General features: G+C 34.9%; 1 protein-coding gene across 1 annotated transcript in view; it reads right to left on the bottom strand.

Moving 5' to 3' along the window:
* Nucleotides 1-26,801, bottom strand: part of LOC138693303 (lachesin-like) — a 1,195,137-nt gene that overhangs the window by 209,035 nt on the left and 959,301 nt on the right. The window contains exon 4 of the mRNA XM_069817176.1: nt 6,679-6,797. Within this exon, the coding sequence (XP_069673277.1) occupies nt 6,679-6,797 (119 nt within the window). The remainder of the gene's footprint in view (nt 1-6,678; nt 6,798-26,801) is intronic.

The following is a 26,801-nucleotide window of genomic DNA, read 5'->3' as shown; positions in this document are numbered from 1 at the left end:
CCAGTAAGCGAGTGCCATCAGGTTAAAGCTCTTCTATAACTGATTCCAGATTTTGATTAATGTTTATGATATTGGTGATTGAGGCAGTGATGAATCATGGTGTGTAAATTTACAATCAGGTATTTGCTTTGTGACCTGAGGGAAACCAGGAAAACCTAAATCAAATTGGTCAAACACAGGGTTTGAACCCAGGAACTCCCGAAAACGAGTCTCAAACGCGAGAGTCTGAGCCAATTCGCTCGGTTTTCTTTGTCATTGTTACATTTCATGATGCTCTTATTATAATAATAATAATAATAATAATAATAATAATAATAATAATAATGTTGTCTAGTGTGTAATATAGGCTTAAGGGGAGTGGGTAGTGATGCCTCTGCGATTGAAACAGACCGATACAAAAGTTTAGTTCAATATTTCTAGGGTTTTAGTGCTCAGAGTGGAATAAAAATGTCCATGCTTATACAACCAATCATTCTGAATTCAGTGGTATAAAAGACAACTAAATAGTTCCGTATTCGAGTGCAAAATAAAGGCCCTAACCGATAACCTCTTTTTCCACTTTGCTAAGTGTACCTCACTCTTCAGGTGCACATTACTTGCTACAATCTTGACTAATTGTATTTTATTAAGTTATCAAGTAATGTATATTGTAAATTCTAAAGCAAAATTTAGTTAAATACTTCACCCCTAGTGAAACAGAAAAAAATATTGAACGTTGTTCAACAATTTTTGCAATTTTTTTTCAATGCGTATATATATTTTTTTCTCGTGTTATGTGTGTCACATTCTTAAACCCGTAGGTCTACTGTGTAGAACACAGCCTGCAGAAAACACTGTAAAAATCTCATGTAAATTGATTCAGTAGTTTCAGAGAAAAATGCACTTGTTTGAAAAATGTCAACTTATGGAAAATTGCATTTAAAAAGGAATGAAGTATGAATTAGATGCACCGCCAAATTTAAAGAGATCATTTAAAGGGCATATCTGAAGAAATACCCCCCACAAATTTATATTATTTTAAAGAGGAAGTTTTGTACTCTTTTTTTTAACACAAAATAAAAAAATCAAATTTTTGACCTCTAATGACTACCTGGTTCCCTTAATATAATATAATATAGCGTAACATAATTATTTAATAAAGTTATACCAAATATTATATTAGCGTATATATTGCATTATGTGATGACATATTATATTATATTATATTATATTATATTATATTATATTATATTTTTATAACATGTTTCAGATTTATAGTAACATTTTCTTATGATTATCACATAAATATTAATGATACAATAAATTGTTTAATTCGTCCAGGAAACTCTCGAAGTTTACTCTAGCACACTGTAAACACTCGTCACATGGCATATATCAAATCGATGTATTCTTGCCACACTCTCTCCAACATGTGTTATTTATTCATTCAATCACAACAATAATCCCATATCTTGCTTCTTCAGTGCATCCTTCGTTTACCCCAAAAGAAATAAATCACATGGTGTATAGTCGGGTGACCTGGGAGGCAAAGGACAACAGGCCAGATCAGAATGTACAATCTAATGGTGTATTATTATTTCGGAAATGTTTACGAATCAGTCTTTTTCCCTGTGCTACTAAAATTTGTTTTCGTAAGCTGTTGTGGAGTTGCCATTTTTTTATTTCTCCAGCAGCAACAGAAATAACACGTTTTCCGAATCTTAGAACTTCAAGCTTTGAGATTTTTCTATAATGATGTGTACTATTTTAATTTCTCATTAATATTTATTTAATAATAATCATATGAATGTGTTACCATAATTTTGAAATACGATGTTTAATAGAATACAATGTAATATTTAATTGTAGTAGTTATATATAAACTGTACCATAAACGAATATAATGTCATATTATATTGAAACGAAACTGACAAATGAAATGTTCGGAAAAAACAAGATCAGAATTATGTGACGTGCTATAAATTTCAGACTGGAATGCCTCAGAAAACGAAAAAGAAAATCTAACGATGGTGATGCAGTATAATATAATATCAATTATTCTAATAAGATATTTATACTTTTATCTGAAATAAACAGCATGGTTACATGTCATCATTTCTCAACAAATTTCATCTGAAGAGAATTTCTCGTGGGAGTGAAGGTAGATGTGGAAGAGTGAAGTTATATCTGAAGATAGACACCACACAGTAGAGATATACATGGGGAAATGTCCCATCGCGTGGCTTGTACTCTTGAGCCTTTCCTCTCTTCATTCAACATAACACTAATACATTATTTATACGATGGCTACACTTGTTGCCAAACCGACTCGCTTGTGACTCGAGGCAAACCCAAGACACTGACGTCCATCGCTCTACTCGTGCAAACTTCTTACTTCCAACAAGGAAGAAATCTTTACTCTAATGCATTCAAACCTTCGCATTCTTTAACTTGATTAAATTTTAGTTTCATTTCTGAAATAATTATTTCTTTAATTTTTTTCTCTAATGCGTCTTTCATGAGATCCAACATGTGATAACTCGATGGTATGAGATTCGGCTGTAAGAGATATATCGTCGTTGTTCCTGCAATAACTCCTATGTACAGGGACATCACTTTATTTTTACCAACATTTTTAACATTAACCTGGCTATACTCGGAAACACTGTTGCCCCCTTCCATTACAGGAGTTTGATGTTACTAGTGCAATATGTAAACAAGTCATTTTACTAGGTATAGGAGGAGAGGAAAGTAGTGTATCTATATATGTTGTACGGAAATACGATATTACGATTTTCAGCTTGATTATCACTTTTACAGAATTTATCAAAATACAGTAGAGTAGTAACATTTTTTTTTCTAAAAACTCAACTTTTCAGGCGGCTATGTTCGTTATGTACTACTTTATTTAGCATATTAATTATTGATGTTAACATACAATATAGAGAGTGCATTTAAATTGACGGGGTCATAAGTAAAGGGCTGTAAGTGCACTTAAGTTACTTTTGATAAAATGGGGATTAAATATTTAAGCTTTCGTAAAACCGGTGAAATTTTTATTTCAATTTTAATGTGTGATGCGATTAAAATATCCCTTTGCCATTAAAATTTTAGATACTTTAGCTTACACTGGATGCACTTAACTCATGTTATTACAAATGTCACTAGCATTCCTTTGCTTCTAGCCACCTCAATTCAAAATAACCTAATATGAACTTTTAAACAAGTTGCTGAAAATGGTTGCCGTTCATTACAATGCAGGCTTCAATTCTTTACGCATATTATTAAAAACATTTTGAATCATATCCTCTGAAATTGAATTTATCGTTTCTTCAATATAATTTTTTAGTACGATATTATTAATATAGGTTATAGAAAACGCAACCATATTTCTGAAACACACTATACACTGCAGTGTTTACTTCACTGCTTGAAGACTTCGAACGTAACAGCGGCCGTAAGTTTGTGTGTCTGACGGGAGCAAGGACATTAGTGAAGGGGTGAGAGTGAAGTACATTCAGAAATGCAGGTACAATAAAAATGCAAGTAAAAATAAAATGATGTCCCTGTACAAAATATAAAATCTTTCAGGAGGAAGGAAGAACACATTTATTCAATCTGTGGCAGCCGTAGATATGAGACTGTGAATTCTTACATTTTCGGAACAAAGATATATAATTACATACAGGAAATTTTATTATTTGCTGTATCACTATTTAAGTTATTTAATAGAGCAAAAAACTGAAAATCGATAAATATGTCACATAGGAGCTATTGAGGAACAACGACGATATAGCAGAATTTTGCAACTTAATTGACGCCTGTGACTCATAAGTAGGCTTCATACTCCAGCTACCTATAAACGGGAATGAAGTTGCCTGATTCAAAGTATATGTGACGTCATAGCGCAGGTACAGGTACGTTCGTATACAAAATAGTTACGCATCATCTGCGCTCTTCCCCTAGAAAGTGAAAATCGGGACGCAGCCATAGTGAGTAATCTTATCGATCACTGCACTTACTAGTCGTATTAGGACTATTTAAATAACTACATCTTTGTGTCTGACTGAAGGTTCATTGCAGAGCGTGTAATATTGCGGGGCATAGTTGAGGATATTTGTACTAATATTTTTACTGCCAATATATACAACATTACATATAAATTGCGTAAAATAAACGTAAACGTGAAAAAAACAGTGCACTGAAAGACACTGAAATATCAAAAGGCACAAAAGGTGTGTTGAACGTAATAAAAAGAACCAGTACCATAAAAATCTCAAAATTATGAAGATATTAACTCAACGTTTAGCATGGATTTGTGTAGCCTATCATGATTTTCAATGCCAACATCCCAATTAGTAAATTAAATAATCTTCATTTTAGGGAATTTCTAGGAAAGCCTACATAGAAAATTAGTGGGTTTTCAGTGATGAGTGAGGTGCAATATTCTAATGAAACACGAAAAAATATCACACAATAGGAATATCTTGCACTACATCATGCATTTATAACGTTATGTGCTATTGAAATAATTTCCTGCAATATAAAATCATTTCAAGTGACATCCGCTCATGTTCAAGTTCCGTAACTTACGAATGCACGTTATTATTCACTGCAAAGATCACGACGAAAATGAACATCAGGGCTGAAGCATGTGTTTACTAGTATAGCTTCAGAATGTCGGGAGTTGACTGTACTCCACGAACACGCGGGGATGACGTGATTGTTTATATCTTTATCCGTTGCATCATCTGTGTTCGGCGTACAATATATCCAATCTGTTTTTAACTTCAGTCTTCAGGTAGCTGGATTACGAAACCTACTCATAAGCTAGAGTGTTGATCTTCCAACCAAGCGGCCCGGGTTCTATTCTCGCCTATGTCTTGATGGAAATTGTGGCGGACTAAGCAGATGTTGCAGAGAGTTTTTCTCGGGGTACTGTCATTTTTCACCAGCACCCTCCACTTCACCTACACTTCCGCTCTTTCATCGTAAACTCAGTTTCTCCCGATTTTGAGCTTGTGACCGATACAGACGCAAGGGAATTGTTTCAAGGCCACTCGATTCCTACTAATTTCAAGTCCCAGCAATTTATTACCAACAAAACTTCGAAAATAAACACGTGACGGTTTTAAAAGTTATCATAATATAATAATAATAATAATAATAATAATAATAATAATTTATTTATTTAATCTGGCAGAGCTAAGGCCAGTAGGCCTTCGCTTCCGCCCTGCCAGACTCTAATTTTAATTGAATACAATTATATTGCTTACATAGTTATTACCTTAATATCTAGACCATAAAACAACAGGAAAGTAAATAATGAAAGTTGGATAACTAATGTTAATGTGACAATAATAAACACTGGTAAGAAATAGTTATAATAATAATAATAATAATAATAATAATGAGATAATTTAGATATTTATCTGTGATATATACAACCTGAAACAGCTATTACTGTTAACAAGAATTGTTAGAAAAATATTTCATTAGCCTATTCTTAAATTGGTTTGATGTCTGACAGTCCCTGACATTATTCGGTAGGGAATTCCAAAGTCGAGGAACAGCCACAGTGAAAGAAGATGAATATGAAGATGTTCGGTGGGAGGGAATGGATAATACTGAGGAGTGTTGTGATCGTGTGTCTAGATTATGATGGGTGGATAAAGTTTGAAAACGAGACGCAAGATAGACAGGAGTGGAGAAATGCAATATGTGAAAGAGAAGGGAAAGACAGTGGATTTTCCTACAATCTTCTAGACGGAGCCAGGACAACATTTCGAGGGTTGGTATTACGTGATCAGCCCGGCGAATATTGCAGACGAAACGGACGCACATATTATGAACACGTTGTAGTATATTATTCTAGTGCCGTATTTACTCGCGTAATTCACGCCATCGCATATTTCACGCACCCAAATTATTTACTATATAATTTAATAAATTAATTTCCTCGTATATTTCACGCATTTAATATTCGTGAAATACTGTAACAAGTACATACTGAAACTTGAAGTAATGAGGTGTGTTATGTTGAGGAGCCCTGCATGTACGGTATCTTAAATGCCGTAACGAGAGAGTGCATAGCGGTGTTTGGGACCGGACAGCTACCTGTTACAGGCGCACCTTCTCGTCTATGAAAGTCCTTTAAAAATACCGGTATAGGGTATTGACCTCCCCCTACCATGTGAATGGGGGTGGTTTGAAAGCTTTGTGTTGGATCGCATCAGTTGAGTTTGAGACTCGAAAAGGGAGACCTGTCAAAAGCCGTCTGTTAAAAGTTTTAACAGTGAATGGTAAATCCCGATATTCGAGTCATACTGCGTCCTTCAAATTAAAAGTTATTGCGTATGGAGAAACACATGGCAACAGAGCAGCTGGACGTGAATTCACAGTTCCAGAATTTAATATTCGCTACTGGAGGAAACAAAAACAAGCTGTTCAAGAAACAAATGCATCAAGGAAAGCATTTCGTGGGCCAAAAAGTGGAAAATTCCCTGATCTTGAAGACAAGTTACTAGAATATGTAAGGGAACTGCGTAGTTTTGTCATTTTTACCCTTAAAAATACCAGCTTGTGAAATTCCTCGCTTAATTCACGCACCCTTAATTTATAGATCGAAATTGCGGGAAAAAAGTGCGTGAAATATTCGAGTAAATACGGTAAGTATATTTTGTAATGGCTGTGACATACCTTATAGGATCCCAAGTGGTTCACAACACAGGTAAAGAATATGTCGCGACCTTGGGTAACAGTGTGGTTCTCTAGCGGCTGAAGGAACTCAGGCTCCTGCTCTACCACCGACATCTGACCTGCAACAAAATAACAAGACAATAATAACTAAAATCTTATTAGTTCTATTCTATCGGCATTATTCCCTCACTTTTTTAGGTGTAAACTTAACAATATTATTTCTGTTTGACAAAATCACTTCCAATTCTATTCTTGAAAATGTCAACTCACTCATTCACTGCCTCTAGACGTGCCTACTGTAAACATGCCACTATAGCCTCTTGCGAACTGGAAGCAGTCTCCTTATTAATTTAACTCGGATTAGTTATAGATAGGAAATCAATTCACTAACGCTTCCTCTTAAGTAAATGTGAAACTAACTTAAACACCGCTATCTCTCACACACTGTTTAATTTACTTTAAAGTGATGTCCTTCGCTTCTGTGGCTATGTCGATAGCGCGTGCTCTTCCCAACTAAGGTAATTCCATTTTCGAATCCCGGCGTGGACAATGGAAGAAATTTATCTTCCGTTTACGAGACCGGGTGTTCGTGTATGTCTTGTGATTTACCTGTGATGTGTCAGCGGTTGTTCTGCATCATGCAGATTCTTTGGATAGGAAGCCCCACATTTGTGAGACGTCTAGTGTACGGTATAATAAAAACGCTCCATTAACCGCAGTGGTGTATAGGGCATATAAAATGGCAGATTAAGGAGAACGAGAATGAAAGATAATGCTATTCGTTAATTTTCGAACTTTCTATAATAGCTGAAATGAGAGACTGATGGATAAAAGGATATGAAAGTCATCCGAACTTATTAAAGAAATATAAAAAATTAAACTATTATTGTAGATAGTGTATATCTTTAAACTATTACCACTCCGCGAAGATTCTCCTGCTAATACTAAATCAACGTTTATATTCTAAGATGGAAGGACAGTTTGAAGAAGAACAGCTTGGATACAGGAAGCAAAAGGTACGAGGAATTAATTGGTCTGCTACCAACAATCAGCGAAATATACCTACAGAAGAATAAAGAAATGTGCCTTGGAGAAGGCATTTGACGGAGTGAATTGGAAAAACTTATGAAGATCCCGAAGAAAATATTTGTGGATTGGAAAGAGAGAAGGCTGTTTAGTAATCTTTATATGAATCAGCGAGTCAAAGTCAGGATAGGAGAATAAATGTCAGAAGGAAGTGAAATAAGGTGAGGAGTAAGACAATTATGCCTTTTATCACCTACACTGCTCAACATCTATTTGAAGAATTTAATGAACTATTTTCAGAACATGGAAAGAGTGATAGTAGGAGGAAGAAGAATAAACTTCATAAGATTTGCTGATGGTACGACATTGTTAGTAGAAGACATTGTATTAAGGGATATGTACTGAAGCTAAATGACAGCTGTGAGCAGAATGGGATGAAGATGAATGCAAAGATGACGAAGACTATAGCTATTTTAAGGAAAGTAAAGAAGGTAAACTTGCGAGGCAGTAGAACAAGTGGACAGCTTCAAATACTTGGGGTGTACTATGAGGAGTAACATGAGCTGGTGCAAAGAAGTTGAGAGAAGGACAACAATGGCAATAGAAGCATTTAATAGAAAAACGAGATTCTTCTGAGGATTTAGAGTAAAATAACTGAGGAAGGAGTAGTGAAATGCTTGTGTGAAGTGTGGCATTTTATGAGGCAGAAACATGGACACTACAGCGAAGTGAAGACAAACGACTAGAAGCATTTTAAAATGTGGATATGGAGAAGAATGCAGAGTGTGAAATGGACAGACAAAATAAGAAATGAAGCTGCGCTAGAAAGAGTAGGTGAAGAAAGAATGGTGCTAAAACTGATCAGGAAGATAAAAAGGAATTGGCTGGGTCACTGACTGAGAAGAAACTGTCTATTTAAGGATGCACTGGAAGGAATGGTGAAAGGGAGAAGTCTTCGGGGCAGAAGACGATATCAAATAATGATAAAACGACATTAAGATACTCATACATGGATCGTATGCGGTGACGAAAAGGAAGGCAGAAAATAGGGGAGGTTGGAGAAAGCTGTGTTTGTAGTGAAAGACCTGCCCTCGGGCAGAATACTATGAATAAATGAGTATAGTGTATAAGATTGCTACAAAATAAATAAATTTGAATTTTAAAAGTAAATAAAAGTAAGATAATATAAATTAAGAAACAAGAAGGCACGTGAAGTTGTAACACGAAAGAGGAGAGACGGATAATTGACTTAACCTTTTTTGTAATAATTGATGACATCATTGAAAACGACGTCTAAATCTCTTTCGCATTTTTTCTCAGGGAGCAACATAAACTTGGTAAATTACTGAAGTATTTAATAATACAATCATTTATACTTAATTTAAAAACTTTTGTAGAAAAATTATGACTTTCAAAATGACACAAAATGACCAAGCCACTCAAACTTCCCTTCTACCTTAGCTATCGTCATCAGAAACACAATAGTTCTCTCTGAAACATCAATAACTCTCACTTGAATACATCTGGGTCTACTTATATTGGAAGCACATAATAGAATTATCAATCTAACATGTCGCAGAAAAATGTTTTAAATTTTGAGAATCATCTGCTATGCTCGTTGTGGCAGTTTTTGTTGTTATAAACGAAGATGTCACAGTTCCTCTCAATTTCCACCAGTTCAATTGTGTATTAATCTCTTTTTCAAAGCAACTCTTTTGTGTTTTCGAAATATTGTGCTTGATCTACAGTATATTTCCAGCAACCGGTGTAGCACAGACGGTAGGAGCGTTTGCCTACTGATCCTAAGCTGCGCTGGGGGGTGAGTTCGATTCCTGTTTAGGCAGATTACCTGGTTGGGTTTTTACGAGATTTTCCCAATTGTAAGGAGAATGGCGAATCGTCGGCGTCATCTCAACCACATAAAGGATAGTAAGCTGGAGTAGAAACACGAGATTATTCAGCTCCTTGAGGCGATGATGATGATGATGATGATGATGATTATTATTATTATTATTATTATTATTATTATTATTATTATTATTATTATTATGGCGGTGATCACGAAGATGAACACGACAGTTTTAATAAATTATCATAAACCTTGCTGACGTTGTTGGAAGCTGAGGCCAGAAAACTCATTGTCCATTCACTGACGCTGTCCACACTTTCTTTTTCCTTGTGAAAAGAGCGTGCATTTTAATGTTTTATTTAAATTCACCCTGAATTCATAAAGACCACCCTATTGTTCAGTGTCTCACAATCTATGTTCACAAATTCATAAGAGTGAAGCAGAGAGAAAAAGTGAGAGCTTTATATATATTTTTGTAAACAAAACTATTACTTTATTCTTCCGTCTTGAAGTTAATTAAACGGCTTTCATAGTTAGTTGCATATTTAATAATATTGTCAACGTTAAATATAACCGAGTAACTTGAGTTAGTAGTAAAACACTAGAATCACATTCGGGAGTTCTTAGGTTCAAATACTTAGTTCGACTAACCTGATCGTGGATTTCAGTAGTTTCCTGGATCCTAAACAACCAATTCATGCACAAGAATTGCTTCACGTTTATAAATTGAGAAATAAAAGAAAATATTATACTTTCTGAAATGTTAGTAAATGCTTTTTTAAATTTTGTAACGCGTAATTTGTTAGACATTCAATCTAAGTCACTTTCTTTCAGAACATAAATAACTTCGGTTTAATTTGGTGGTATTAGGGTCTGCCTTTCCATTTTTTTAAATAATAAAACTGACAAAACTGAACAGTGAGAAAAATCAAAAATATTTTTACTGCTTTTATGAAAGAAAGTATACTCTCAATTCCTAAAATGCAATATAGGCTTATCTTTCTTCATTAAAAAATATTATTTTTAAGTTAAATATTGTCGCAAACTAAAAACAGAAATCATCAAAAATACTTTAAAATCTGTAATTTGAAATAAACTTTATGGATATATTGTAATAAACAAAATTAAGTTTTATTAATTTCATTTATTTCTAACTCTAATTTTTAAAATATGTTCAGCCACTAATTTTATTTCTATGGCGAAGAGCTATTAAGTTGTTTGCCTGTATTCTTATGGTTCGCACGAGAAGCAGGGAGATAGAGTTTCCATCAGAGGTCTGCATCGGACGTTTTCGCCCGAGCGCCAAGTAGTTCATAGCTTAATCCGATAGGTAGCGCACATGCATGATAGATAAAACTGTCACGAGCGATAAATCCTCGAACGGTATAAGCCGAGCGTTAGACATTCGTTCTTGTTACAGTGATGAACTGTGTAGTAACATCATAGATGTCTATCATTTCAAAACTTTGCAGTGTTTAACTAAACTCTCAATAGTACAACTACAAAACTTGCTTTAGAATGTAATATAAATGTTGTAGGTAAATGTTTCCCCCCTCCCACACAGGAGTGATTTTGTTTTTGCCACATCTGATAGATGTTATTGGATGTAAATGTAATTATTATAAACGGAGACCACAATCACGATAATGCAAGAACTGTATCAAGTTTTCTAGTAATAATAATAATAATAATAATAATAATAATAATAATAATAATAACAATAATCTCTAATAATTAGTGTATCAATCTTTGCGTCTGTAACAGTTATGCAGCATGATTATTCGTTTTATTATATTTTCTGTGACGTTATCTCTGTACTAATATTGTTATTAATCTACTGCTATATCAATAATATTTTGTAAAACGTTTGTACATTGTCGCAGTATATAGGCGGAACACTATGTATAGACATATTATATTATATATGTGTGGTAAATCAAATATTTAATAATTATTATTAATTTGCAATAATTTTTCATACTATTTTATTTATAACGTCATGTTACTGTTTTGGTACGTTCCATTAGACTCTTCCTTCAACGTTTGTCATAAACGCAGAAAATGAAGCCTTATTTTTACCGTGTGAGCAAAACATATGTGTATCTTATCTGTCGCCTTCCATACAAGATAAGACATGTCGGTGAGATGACCTTGTACTGTGCTTCTATTTATTACGAGGTATCACGACCGATCTTATCTCATTCGAGAATGCGAAACTCGAGCGAGTTCAAGCGAGCGATTTAACTCCAATGCAGCACTCTGGTTTCCATGTTCCCCTGACCTCTGCTCTAACAGGACGTGATGTAGGCAGCATCGTGCTGCAGCCTCCTTTGTTCCAAGAAATAACACTGTAATCAATTTTGTACAGGGACATCATTTTATTTTTACTTCAATTTTTATTGTACCTGAGTTTTTTAATGTACTTCACTCCCACCCCTTCTACTAATGAAGTTCAACCGTCCTCCACACAGAACCAAGACCGCATATACAGTCATAGTAGCCTTACGGTCATAGTAAACAGTACGTTCCAAAAATATGTTCACGTTTTCCTGTGAGGAAAGAGCTTTCCATATTGAACATTTTCGCACAGGTACTGTCGTCCATTCGCCTACGTCGTATCCCGGTTTCCCCCACCAACTTTTATTCGCCATCTAGTGGCTGGGCTGTCTAACTCTTTTCTGAGAAAATTAATTTCTGTTAGGAATTGGACGTCTACGTACTGTAATATTATACAACTGTTTTAAATAACTTAAATAAAAGGGCCTCGTTAATTAATTAACTGTCACGTGATTTCCTCCCTTTCTACGACCCTACGACATAACCACTAGGACGGACAGTAGATAGCATGTGTGAGTAATTTTATCTTTTCGGATCGGGCATAAGTGAAGATTGAATTTACAGTAGCTAAGGTAATCTTTTATAGAGTAGGTACAGAATTATTTCAACGTGAGTTACTAGTACGAAGAACGAAACTGGTAATTGGAATTAGGTACAATAGCCTATAGTGCGATAATATGCGCATTAGAACTGAAGCCTGTATCGAAATGAACGGCTACCATTAAAAAAAATGTGTTTAAATATCCATATTATGATTATTTTACAATTTAACTTCATTCTCTATATTGTATGCTAATGTGCTGTAGACAGTATAATAAACACTGCATAATGAATACGTCCACATGGACACCTTAGTTCGTGAGTAAAAACACTTATTGTTAATACTGTACTGTATTTTGATTAAACAAAAACCTACTGAAAATGATCAAACTCAAAAGCGCAATATTTCCTCGTTTACGTAAATGGATGAACTACTTTTCTTCCCTCCTATACCTAATAAAGTGATTTGTGTTTTACGCCAGTATCATCTAACTCCAGCCGTGGAAGGGGGTAGCAAACGGCGTTGATCCAGAGGTATAGGGAAGTTAATATTTAAAATGTTAGTAAAAATAAAATGATATCCCTGTAAAAGATTGAATCCATCCTATTTCCATTCTAAAAGTTATGATGTGATGAATATATCCCATGATGTAAGTCACTCATGGACTGCAACACAAAGCAAGTAAACAGCAAACAATTGCGGTGACTCCATCTTAGGAACAACTAAGGGACAGTAGTTCAACAGGGCGCGACCCACGCCGCCTTCTATTGAACAAATTGTGACTCTAGAACACAATTAACCTGAAACTAGCCGTCTCTCTCTCATCGGGCAGTTATAATTTGCAAAGCAAAATCAAAAGACATAAGTCAAAAGACAAAGCAATAGCATTTGTGTAGGTGTATCAAATTCTACAATTTGGAATTCCTCGTTAGAGGGTCAAAGAATATCATCCCATTTTGTGCATCACAGGCCAAAGCCTTTGGAAGATCCAAAGACTGCAAAGGATAATACCAAATGCAATCAAAGGATCAAACCTTTGGCAAAGATGTGCGAAAACACAAACTTGTATTTTCAAGAGTGTAAAGTCTATTTGTTGCTTTGCGTTTTCTCTGTTTCGGCTTCAATTCGCCTCTTCAGCTAGAGAAGTATGATGACAAAAATTCTGTCGATCACTACTCTAGGACAAAGTGGAGAAGGAAAGACCTCTAACTAGGAATTCCAAATTGTAAAAGTTATAATTCTTATCAAAGAATTGGACATATCACAGAAAATTAATAAATACTCAAGAGCTATGGTTATTATAAATAGTGATAGTGTACACCCAACTGTACACTTTTAGGTCTTTTAGGTTAGGATATATTGTATAATGTGTTTTATTGTGCCATTTCCATTTTAATATGTGTGTTCTTGTAGTGAGTAGTTGGATGTAATCATAGGTGAGGGGGGGGACCTACAAAGGAGAACTTGTTTCGGGTACAAAGCACGAACGGTCAGAAGACCCGTGCATTGGATTAGACAAAATTATGATAATATAAAATTTGTATGTGTAATATTATTCAATAAATCCATCTATCTATCTATAAATAGTGTGATGAAACCATCCTTGGTCCAGAAACACACCCGCATACGTCTCTACAACACATTGGCACGACCGATGCTCAGCTATGGCAGTGAAGCATGGACTCTGAGGAAAGCAGATAAAAGCAGAATAACGGCTTGTGAAATGCGATTCATGCGAAGAACAGCGGGCTATACTAAATGGGATCTGAAAAGAAATTGTGAAATTTTAAAGGAATAAAAACTCAACCAATTTTAGATTACATTGCTCAATACCAATCTAATTGGAAACATCATTTGGAAGGAATGAGTAATAGTTGACTCCCAAAGGCAATTTATAATTATGTACCACATGGCCAAAGATCTGTGGGTCGTCCTGCTAAGATATGGCGTGAAAATTTTATGTGAAACCGTAACTGGTCTTGTGGCCTAACACTTGTCAGGCAGAAGAAGAAGAAGATAATTCTTATCACAACTGAATTTAAAATCTTCTATAACTTGAAAGAAATCCATAGAAACGCATAAAATATTTTTGAAGAGTAAATAAAATGAAACAGGACATGACTATTTTTACCCATTATAATATTATACTGTATATTACACATTCCTAATACATGACGATATATATAGTACAGGTATGTAGGATATGCTGTCATAAATATATCCAGTGTTGTGCTCAACAATTACTTCCACATAACAACAGAAGCGCAGGTTATAAAAATGTGCTTCAAATTGCATCTATGATAGACGTTTTCAATTTGCTATATTTTACAATGGGAAGAACCTCTCCGTTCGCTGGCTGGAGGGGAGGTGAGGGGAGGGGAAGCAAGAGCGGAACAGCAGGAAAGACTGACGACTGACGCTCAAGTCGAAGTCACGTAATGCTGTCGACAACAGTGCAGGAGACTTCGCGTTGTACAATCTGTCTTTCTCAGTCAAATCAATGTTTCACGTCTGAAAGATAGTACGGAGTTACAGTAGCCTACATTTCATTTTTTTTGCGTGTATTCCAACAGAATTTTAATTTCACTTAACGTCACATGTTACTAGTTTCTTTACAATGCTAACTATTAAAGAAATAAATCAGACGGAAATTTGGATTAGATATGTTAGTAGCTTCTAATGTATACTGCGTCAATACCAATCAAATAGGAATGAAGTGTATTACACTGAATTTTATTTCTCTTGTAGTAGAGCTAATGGAATTTGCAATTAAAAGACCAAAGGAACAAAAATGTCAGTGTCCTACACATTTTACTACTGAAGGAATACGTGTGATTGAATACTGTCGTTATGTTAGCCCTATTCTAAGATCCTATCATAAAATTAACTGTACTAATTATACAATGTGATTCGTTTGGGTATGGATAATATTATGTTTTTATTATAAATATATATTATTTTAATGTACCGAAGTACATATGATATTTCCATGCAGATATTCTGCGTCATCATACGATGAAAGAGTAATGGGACGGAGAAAATTCTCTCCGGCGCCGGGAATTGAACCCGGGTTTTCAGCTCTACGTGCTGATGCTTTATCCACTACGCCACACCGGATACCCACCCCGGCGCCGGACAGAATCGTCGCAGTTTAAGTTCCAACTCTTGGGTTGCCTCTAGTGGCCGCCCTCTGCACTACGTCATAGATGTCTATGAACGTAGGACCGAAGTCCACACATGTGCTGAGGTGCACTCGTTATGAGTGACTAGTTGGCCGGGATCCGACGGAATAAGCGCCGTCTTAAATCACGAAGAGATTTACGCATATCATATATATTATTTTAATGTACCGAAGCACATATGATATTTCCATGCATTTCTCTTTCATCGTATGATGTCTCTGCAGGTGTGGTTGGAATTTGTGATGTGTTCTGCATATGTGGAGGTGTTTTGTAATTTTGTTATGGCTGTGATGTGCTCTTTGTAACGTGTTTGAAATGATCTGCCTGTCTGTCCTATGTAGAACTGGTTGAGTTGTTGCAGGTGTTACATTTGAGTTTGTATACTCCAGTGTGGTTGTATTTGTTTGTTTGTGTTGTTTGTGTGTTGAGATGTTTTCAAACACAGCCATAACAAAATTACAAAACATCTCCACATATGCAGAACACATCACAAATGCGAACCGCACCTACAGAGACATCAACACAGACATGGAAATACTGCACATCCAACCAAAAAGCCAGAAACTCAACACACTAGAACAATATGAAATATACAGCCACACGAAAACACACCCCAACGATATTCTCAACACACAACTCAATTCAAAACACATACATTCTTTGACTCTAGACTACGAACGCACCCACACAGGAAACAAGAAGCGCCAACACCAACAACGACCAATTCTAAAGATGATCCAAAATAGGTCGAAACATGTTAACAAGGTACGTTACAATTTAACACAAGAAAGACTTATCATACATATTCCGAAGTGATACAGTGTTAAAAGTTGTGTAATCAAGATATATAAAAATTATGAGTGTGCAACTTGCATGTTGTAGAGATTTGTAAAATTATTAAATTAATGCTTATAAATTCCGATTCTTTCTCCTTTCTCTGAGCAGGTTTATGCGTTTGTCTACGTTCCTTAAACTTAAGAATTTTAAATTTAACTCTCAGATATTGCTGAGTCTCCCTGTGAGTGCGTTAAAGAATTCGATTACCATCTTCAGACTGTCACAGAGGTGAAATTTCTCCGAGCTGGAATCTCAGTTATTAAAATAAAGTAGCAGAGTATTAAACATGATATAATTGGGGAGTGCGATTCATCCCCGGTAGAATTCTTACTCGGTCTGCGGATAAAATACGTAAAACTGCATCACGTGTATACGTACGACATTCCAATATCCGCGCCTAAGATGCGACAACCCCGTCTAGCGTTGTCTAATTGAATCTCAGCCGCATAACACGTGTTACCCGCATTCATGGAATTCCACACAGAACTCATAAAAGAGAGATGTGGAGACGTCGTTGAGAAAATAATATTCAACATCTCTCGCATTGCCTGCCTTCGAAATGCATTCTTATATTAAACCAGCTCAAGGACATTCCGGAACTTTATACATTTCTACACGGGGAGAAATTAATTATTTTATTTATCGTACATTTTTAACAACAAACGAGGCTCAAAGATTACTGCTCAGTTGCCATTCAAGAGCAATAATACAATGATAAGTGTAGCAGACTGCAAGTATTACTACCACTACCCAGGAGAAGACGCGGGGAAAAGACCGCACTTTGCTTTAAATCTGAACTATTTTAATGCCAGTAAACCTCTGACCTCCTCACTCTTTCACATCCTTAATTAGTGCCTTGTTGACAATATGTGCGCCTGAAATAATCAAAGTTGTGCTCTATTTCGAACAGATGCTTGTTCTTTTTATACAGCGGTGTACTTGACCGCGTACGCTCTCTCAAATTACAACATGAAAATGCATTCCCTCGTACCCCAGTAAGGCGCGCGTTGTACTAAATGGCAACATTGTGATGGCGTGATTTCTCCACTTCATCATAACCTTAATTAGAGCATTGTTGACATTTTGTGTACTTGCAACTGTCACAGCTGTACACTTACAATTACGTGCTCGTTTCTTCTGTGTTGTCGGACAATTCTCAGGTTATATAACAGCTTACTTCTCTGTCTTGCGTTTTATATGAAGAACAATTCTACATTATTAATAAAATAATGATATACTATTTGTGCAACTTTATTCGTTCTGTTAACATTACTTCCGTAATATTGGATTGTGTTTATTGTGAAATGTAAGATATATTATTTCACAATTTTGAAATATATATTAGTCCTACTTTTCACGTGCGATATTATTCTTCTCTAGTGTTAATATTATATTATGTAATTCCATTGCCGCTGTAATTATATTTTAGTTCCTATTTTATTTTACTTATTTATTTTTATTATTATTATTATTATTATTATTATTATTTATTTTAATATTAGATATATCTGAACTGCGACCGAGCACGAGCGCTGCTCATTCGGTCTCAAATTTTGTTAATACTACTGTAACTTCTTTTTTTATATTGCTTGTATTATTTTATTTCCATTTCTCTTGTTTGTTTTGTAATTATATTCTTTATTCTGTATATTTAAATTTAAATAGAATAAATAAGATAAAACATTTTCTACATTATATTATAATATTTATTTCTGCATAATTTTTCTTGTTGTGTTACTTTATTTTTATAAAAGCACTATGATATTCTTTCCCCATATGTATTACAGATTTAATTCAACCATTGCGTTGCTGCAATTTAGATTATAGCATTAAAGAAAATATAAATAAATTAATTAACTATTGAAATAGAAAAAAAATTAATGCGAAAATGTAGTAAAATGTTCCAAGGTTGTATTATAAAAATCTTGTAATGTTTAAAATAAAAATAATATCATGCGACAAAATGCTCAAGCAAAAATCAATAAGTTGAACTTTTCAGTAGCGCGGTCTTTTTGACCGTATGGGCTTTTTCATGTGGGCCGTTCAGTGCAGAATTGGTGTAAGTCAAAATTGGGTAATGAGGTTTAAAGTAAAAATTCTGTAAAATACAGCGCAAAATAGCAATTAATATGTCCTTCGTGCTATCCACTGATTGCTAATATTTTACATAAATTGAATATGAATTGCTACTTTGCGCTGTATTTTACAGAATCTTTACTTTAACCCTAATTACCCATTCTTTATTTACACCACTTCTGCTCTGAACGGCTCAAGTTATAACGCGTATGCGTCTTTTGCCGAATTAATAGCACTACTAACGCTGCTACCATCAAAAGTAGTTATATTGTTATTGGTAATATTACTTTTGCTTTTACTGATAATAGTAATGTATGTAATGAATATATTGAATAAGCAGTCGTGGACAGCCGATAAGGGGTGGTCCTCCAGCTTGGGGGTTGGGCGAAGGGCTAACAACCCATCACCGTAAAAAACAGCTTGTTACGAATTCCTACAGTAAGCCTCGGAATAGGACTGATTCTCTGGCACGACCACAGCAAAGGAATAAGGTTTTGAGATTTGGCACTTGGAACGTAACTAGTCTTTATAGAACAGGAGGGGTAACATTAGTAGCAAAAGAACTAGCTAGATACAGAATAGACTTTGTGGGAGTACAAGAGGTTAGGTTAGATGGGAATGGCATATCACAAATAGGAGATTACTTGTTGTATTATGGGGAAGGAAACAATAATCACCAATTAGGAACAGGATTCTTTGTACATAAAAGAATAAAATCAGCAGTAAAAAAGGTCGAATTTATCAGTGACAGGTTATCATATTTAGTACTTAAGGGTAGATGGTGCGACATCATGGTTATAAATGCTCACGCCCCTACAGAAGAGAAAGACGACTATATAAAGGATAGCTTCTATGAGGAATTGGAACATACTTTTGATCAGTTCCCTAGATATCACATGAAAATTTTATTGGGGGATTTCAACGCTAAAGTAGGACGGGAGGATATTTTTAGACCAACTATTGGAAAAGAGAGCCTACACGCAATTAGTAGTGACAATGGAGTTAGATTAGTCAACTTTGCCACATCGAAAAATTTAATTGTCAAAAGTACAACATTCCCCCATAAGGATATACATAAATATACTTGGACTTCTCCAGATGGATTGACACACAACCAAATAGATCACATCTTGATAGATAAACGGAGACATACTAGTATAGTAGATATTCGAACTTTCAGGGGTGCAGACTGTAATTCTGACCATTATTTGGTGATTGGAGAATTAAGAGAAAGATTATCAGTAGCCAAGCGAGTAGAGCAACAAGTTAATATTACTAAATTCAATATTTTGAAATTAAAGGACGAGGAAGCTAAGCAAAATTATCAGGTCGAAATTTCGAATAGGTTTGCCACTTTAGAAAGTTCCGACGAAGTTGAGAAAGAATTAGATGTTAATAGCGTGTGGGAAAATATCAGAGATAGTATCAAAATTGCAGCTGAGCAGAGCATAGGTTATTATGAAACTAAGAAAAAGAAACCGTGGTTTGATGAAGATTGTTGCATGGTAGTAGAAAGAAGGAAACAGGCAAAATTGAAATTCTTACAGGATCCAGTTGAGGAGAAGAGAGATAATTATTTCAATGAAAGACGGGAAGCAAGTCGTACACTTAGGAATAAAAAGAGAGGTTACTTGAAGGAAAAACTGAATGAGGTAGAAACAAATAGTAAGAATAAAAACATTCGAGATTTATATAAGGGTATAAAGGAATTTAAGAACGGATATCAGCCAAGGGTAAACGTGATCAAGGATGAGAATGGTGACTTGCTTGCAGACTCTCCATCAATCCTAAACAGATGGAAAAACTATTTTGCGCAACTACTAAATGTACATAGGCCAAATAGAAATGATCGGGACGATATTGAAATACAAACTGCTGAGCCATTTATACCCGAACCCACGCTTTCAGAAGTCGAAATTGCGATAGAAAATCTGAAAAAGTACAAGTCTCCAGGTATCGATCAAATTCCAGCAGAATTAATACAAGAGGGTGGAAGTGCATTATATAGCGAAATTTATAAACTTGTACTTGCTATTTGGGAAAAGGAAATTGTACCAGATCAATGGAAGGAGTCCATAATTGTACCTATTTTTAAAAAGGGGGACAAAACCAACTGTGGTAACTTTCGAGGAATATCACTTTTGTTGACGTCGTACAAAATTTTGTCCAATATTCTTTTGAGGAGATTAACTCCGTACGTAGATGAAATTATTGGGGATCATCAGTGCGGTTTTCGGCGTAATAGATCGACTATTGATCAGATTTTTTGTATTCGGCAGATAATGGAGAAAAAATGGGAGTATAAGGGTACAGTACATCAGTTATTCATAGATTTCAAAAAGGCATATGACTCGGTTAAGAGGGAAGTATTATATGATATTCTTATTGAATTTGGTATTCCTAAGAAACTAGTTCGATTAATTAAAATGTGTCTGAGTGAAACATACAGCAGAGTCCGTATAGGTCAGTTTCTATCTGATCCTTTTCCAATTCACTGCGGGCTAAAGCAGGGAGATGCACTATCACCTTTACTTTTTAACTTCGCTTTAGAATATGCCATTAGGAAAGTTCAGGATAACAGGCAGGGTTTGGAATTGAACGGGCTACATCAGCTTCTTGTCTATGCGGATGACGTGAATATGTTAGGAGAAAATACACAAACGGTTAGGGAAAACACGGAAATTTTACTTGAAGCAAGTAAAGCTATCGGTTTGGAAGTAAATCCCGAAAAGACAAAGTATATGATTATGTCTCGTGACGGGAATATTGTACGAAATGGAAATATAAATATTGGAGATTTATCCTTCGAAGAGGTGGAAAAATTCAAATATCTTGGAGCAACAGTAACAAATATAAATGACACTCGGGAGGAAATTAAACGCAGAATAAATATGGGAAATGCGTGTTATTATTCGGTTGAGAAGCTCTTATCATCCAGTCTGCTGTCCAAAAATCTGAAAGTTAGAATTTATAAAACAGTTATATTACCGGTTCTTCTATATGGCTGTGAAACTTGGACTCTCACTCTGAGAGAGGAACATAGGTTAAGGGTGTTTGAGAATAAGGTGCTTAGGAAAATATTTGGGGCTAAGCGGGATGAAGTTACAGGAGAATGGAGAAAGTTACACAACACAGAACTGCACGCATTGTATTCTTCACCTGACATAATTAGGAACTTGAAATCCAGACGTTTGAGATGGGCAGGGCATGTAGCACGTATGGGCGAATCCAGAAATGCATATAGAGTGTTAGTTGGGAGACCGGAGGGAAAAAGACCTTTAGGGAGGCCGAGACGTAGATGGGAGGATAATATTAAAATGGATTTGAGGGAGGTGGGGTATGATGATAGAGACTGGCTTAATCTTGCACAGGATAGGGACCGATGGCGGGCTTATGTGAGGGCGGCAATGAACCTTCGGGTTCCTTAAAAGCCATTTGTAAGTAAGTAAGTAAGTAAGTAATGTTACTACGACTAATAGTAATGGTTTATTATTCTGTCACTATGCTATTGATACTACGGTGATTTGGAGTTCAAAAAATACCATTTGATATATAGGCGTCTTCTTAGTGAACATCCATCTCTTTGCAATATAACTAAAATAAGTTATTTACTACTTTCTAAAGCATGTGAGATAACATAAGTAAATCTAAGTACTGTAAATAAAAATTCCTTGAAATATATATCCTTCATATTGCTTGTATACACGTTGAACAGTAAGAAGAATCATTAATTTCAGCGAGTTATTATTTGGGACATTTCAAACAAAAAAGTTTAATACAATTGTGCTCGTTCTTGCTTCCTTTTGGTTTTGAGAAAATCATTGATTTAATTTCCTATGTTCAGTCAATTTAAGAGAGCAAGGTATTATGAAATAAATGACTGAAATAATTACAGTATTGTTCTTTAAATTTGCAGAAATTTTATTCGAACAAATTTAAAATTTTGAAATTCCTTTTCAGACCGAAAACTCACATTTGTTCAAACAAAATTTCTGCACATTTACAGGAGAAAACTAAAATTATTTCAAGCAATTATTATCATAAAACACTGCTCTCTTAAATTGACTCAGCATATTGGGAATTAAATCAATGCCTTTCTCAAAACAAGCTGAAATGTTTCATACAAAATAATTTGTACCTCGAAAAGGAAGCAAAAACAAACAAAATTTTATCGAAGTTTTTCATTTGAAATATCTCAAAGGATAACCCTCTGAAATTAATGACAACACTTCCATTCACATCGTACAGAGTAGTTCAATTGGGGGCAACTTTTATAAATTAAAATGTCCAGCCGACCACCCTGTTCTTGCCCTGTCCGAAAACAATTTTATCACAATTTTTCGATTTTTTTTAGTTATAAGTTTAATATTTATACTTGTTTAAAAACATATTAATTACAATTCTCTTCATTTTATATTAAGATTAATATGAATTCGTTTTTAATATTTTAAGGCTATAAATTTATTTTTAGAATAGAATTTTTCAACACTTCCACTTAACTGAACAAATTATATAAACGTAGTTGGTACAATTCTCGCTTAATGGTTTTACATTTATTTTATCAACTCTATCATTATTGCTATTATTATTGTTATTATTATTATTATTATTATTATTATTATTATTATTATTATTATTAATTCGCCATCAGAATGCCTCGTCCTAGAATTCCACGCCAAATTTTAAATTACCATCCTGTGGGCAAGAGATCCTTGGGAAGACCGTTCAAGCGTTGGCAAGAGACCGTAACGGGCCACTAGGTCCAATACATGCAAGGATGATGATGATTATTATTATTATTAATTCGCATGATCAATTTTGTATTATTCTATGTCACTATTGTTCTAATATAATTGAAATATTGTCTAATTATCAGGGAAAGGATTTATATGTAAATACATATTTACTTATAAAGCTAATATAATTTATATTTTGCATTATCTTTATGTTTCACAATGTGTAGGGTTGAAAAATCCTACTTTTATTTTCCATATTTTTCCATATTTTAGAGTTTAGTACATATTTTCGTTAATTTCCATATATTTTCCATATTTCATATAAAACAGTCCATATTATATTAGGTTTAACAATAAAACAAAACAAAATTCCATTAACTTTTAAAAATACATTTCAACAATAGAGATTTAAACACATGTTCAGTAATCCCTTTAACATCAGAGTTATTTGAAAATTAGCAGTCCTATCAACAATGGGAAAGTAAGTTACAAAACTGTATTAATTTAATTTAAAATTTTTAACAGACTTCAGTTGTGCAGCTCAACAGTTAAATGCCAGTCAGAGTACACATAGGTTCAGTTTTGTAAATCATACTATAAAGACGGTAAATATGCCAAAAGTACGTCATTCAGTCAATTTAAAATCAAAACTAACAAGTTACATTTCAGAATTTAAAGAAGATGGTTTATCAACTGACAATAAAATATTATTTTGTAATTTGTGTCAGTGTGCAGTATCATCTACACAAAAGTTCCTGGTGCAACAACACATTACAACTAGTAAACATCAGGCCAACAAACAACTAAATTCCAAGCAGAGACAATTGTTTTTAACACAACCAACAACATCGAATGTAAGATCTGAGTTTAACATCGACCTGTGCCGTTCTCTCATCTCTGCTGATATTCCTCTCTACAAACTAAAGAATAAGGTCTTCAGGGAATTCCTTGAAAAATATACTCAACATACAATCCCGGATGAGTCAACACTTAGGAAGACGTATGCTCCATCCATCTACGATGAGACAATACAGAAGATAAGAGATGAAATTAAAGATAGTTCAATTTGGGTTTCCATTGATGAGACTCCCGACAAAGAAGGTAGACTTGTTGGTAATGTAGTTATCGGTTTGTTAAGTGAACAATATTCTGAACGAATTCTTTTACATTGTGATGTTCTAGAAAAGTGCAATAACAAAACTATAGTTAAACTGTTCAACGAAGCTATGGGTATCCTGTGGCCAAAGGGTATTATGTACGATAATGTGTTATTCTTTATTAGCGATGCTGCCCCTTATATGGTCAAAGCTGGACAAGCATTATCTGTTGTATATCCTAAATTGACTCATTTTACTTGTGTGGCGCATGCATTTCATCGTGTGGCAGAAGTGGTCAGAGACAATTTCCCTAAAGTAGATTTGTTGATTTCATCAGTGAAAAAAGTATTTCTCAAAGCTCCCAGCAGAGTTAACGTGTTGAAAGAAATGTACCCTGAAATTCCATTGCCACCAAAGCCAATTTTAACTAGATGGGGTACATGGCTAGAAGCAGTTGAATATTATGCCGAACATATAGACTCTATTAACAATGTTCTCCTTGCATTGGACTCTGAAGATGCAGTCTCAATTGATACTGCGAAAACAGTTACCTGTGACATAAGTGTGAAGAATGACTTAGCTCACATTCAGCATACATTTTCATGCATCATAAAAACGCTCAAAAGTCTCCAAAATAGGCACCTTTCACTATCTGAAAGTTTTGAAATTATAAATAGTACTGTGGAACAACTGAATCGTGGTAGAGGTAAAGTTGCAGATGCAGTAAGAGCTAAGGAGGACACTGTACTTTCAAAAAACCCTGGATATGAAGAACTACAAAAGGTTGTTGCTGTGATGAGTGGTGAATCAACAGTGAAGATTAACTTGGACGTATCCCCAGCAGACATTGTGAAATTGAATTATGTACCAGTTACTTCTTGTGACGTCGAACGCTCTTTTAGTCAGTATAAATCTATCCTCAGAGACAATAGAAGAAGATTCACTTTTCAGCACTTGAAAGAAATGTTTGTAACCTATTGTTATGGTAACAGACAATAAAAATTGTGTTTTGTTGAAACTACATTGGAAGATAAGGTACGTCCATTATATTTTTTGTTTAGTTTGATTAAAATGTACCAATATTTAACGTACATAGTCATTTTTTTATAATTTTAAGTCCATATTTAATTCCATATTTTGGTAAAAATCCATATTTAATTCCATATTTTGGTAAAAATAACTACATATATATTTACATATTTCATATATTTTTAGTCCATATAAATCCGTTCCCTGCTAATTATTATTAATGTATGTGTAAAATTTATATAGGCTGTTATAACCTTAGCTCCACTGATGTCCACCCGATCAGGAGCTCATGCTCATTTCGAGTAACTTTAGTCTGGATCACACCATTTAAATTACAATTTTGAATAGGTTTGAATTTGAATTTCGCGACTGAGTGATATGACTGAAAGAGGGAACTCAGAGATGCATGCACAAGAAATCGAAAAAAAAAAAATTGACAGCTCAGATTTCACAACTAGACCTGCATTTTTATATCAAAGTTATGTGATATTTACTAGCATAGGAATATGATGAAGAATTGTATGTAAACACAATTTAGAAATGTGACGGCATTAATGGAATAGATTGTACAATTATTCTGTAAGGAAAAGATCACATATGTAATTGTGATACATCTATCGGTGGCCGGGATGGGAACCCGTGACCATAACCATGCGACGCGAGCCTTTGAGCAGTCCTCGATCGGGCAGTGAAAGTTTATCCCCGTTGATTTTTAACGAGGAATTAATGGCATTGATGATATTAATTGCCTGCAACCGTGAATTCCGTATTGATTGAATACGTGTTAAACTGAATCCCACCTCCTCACATTACGCCGGGGACAATGGGTTTCGCTTTCAATTTTTCCCGACAGAGGTCAGCAGTGTGCGCGTGTACGTCTTCCTTCGTGATGGATACGGGTGTCCGACGCAGGCCGTCATTACTTCTCGGTGATGGCCGGCGCCTGCCACGGCCCACGACGCGCGAGTAACAGACGCGTCGCACTAATTGGCCGACCCTCAGCGGCGGCCCCCACGTCGCATCAGTCACCGCACTGCTCACTTGTTGTCATTCAGAGCAGTCCCATTCTATTCTGTTCTAGCTTTTCGTTTTTCCATGTTCTGCGGTACTCGTATAGACCTATTGATTTATTTAAACTACAATTCCAATTTTTATTCCTTTCTCAACGTATATCTTCCATATAATTCACGATGGTTAATTTATTTCCTCTCATATTATATTTATGCTTCGATATATTCTATTTTACTCACAAGCAAGATTGCAACTACTGGGTTTTCATTTCTAAGAGTGTCATGACGTCACTGTTGATGAGTCAGCGACTTGAAGCGAGTTTCAGCTTTTGTGTCAGAGAAGTTGCCTATTAATCAAGGCGTTCAATCTGAACTTGAGAAGGTGTACGGTATAACTTGAAAG

This window comes from Periplaneta americana, chromosome 17 (genome assembly GCF_040183065.1).
Source record: "Periplaneta americana isolate PAMFEO1 chromosome 17, P.americana_PAMFEO1_priV1, whole genome shotgun sequence".
Classification (NCBI taxonomy): Eukaryota; Metazoa; Arthropoda; class Insecta; order Blattodea; family Blattidae; genus Periplaneta; species Periplaneta americana.
Note: the sequence above shows the minus strand (reverse complement) of the source record. Positions and strands in the feature narration are given on the sequence as shown.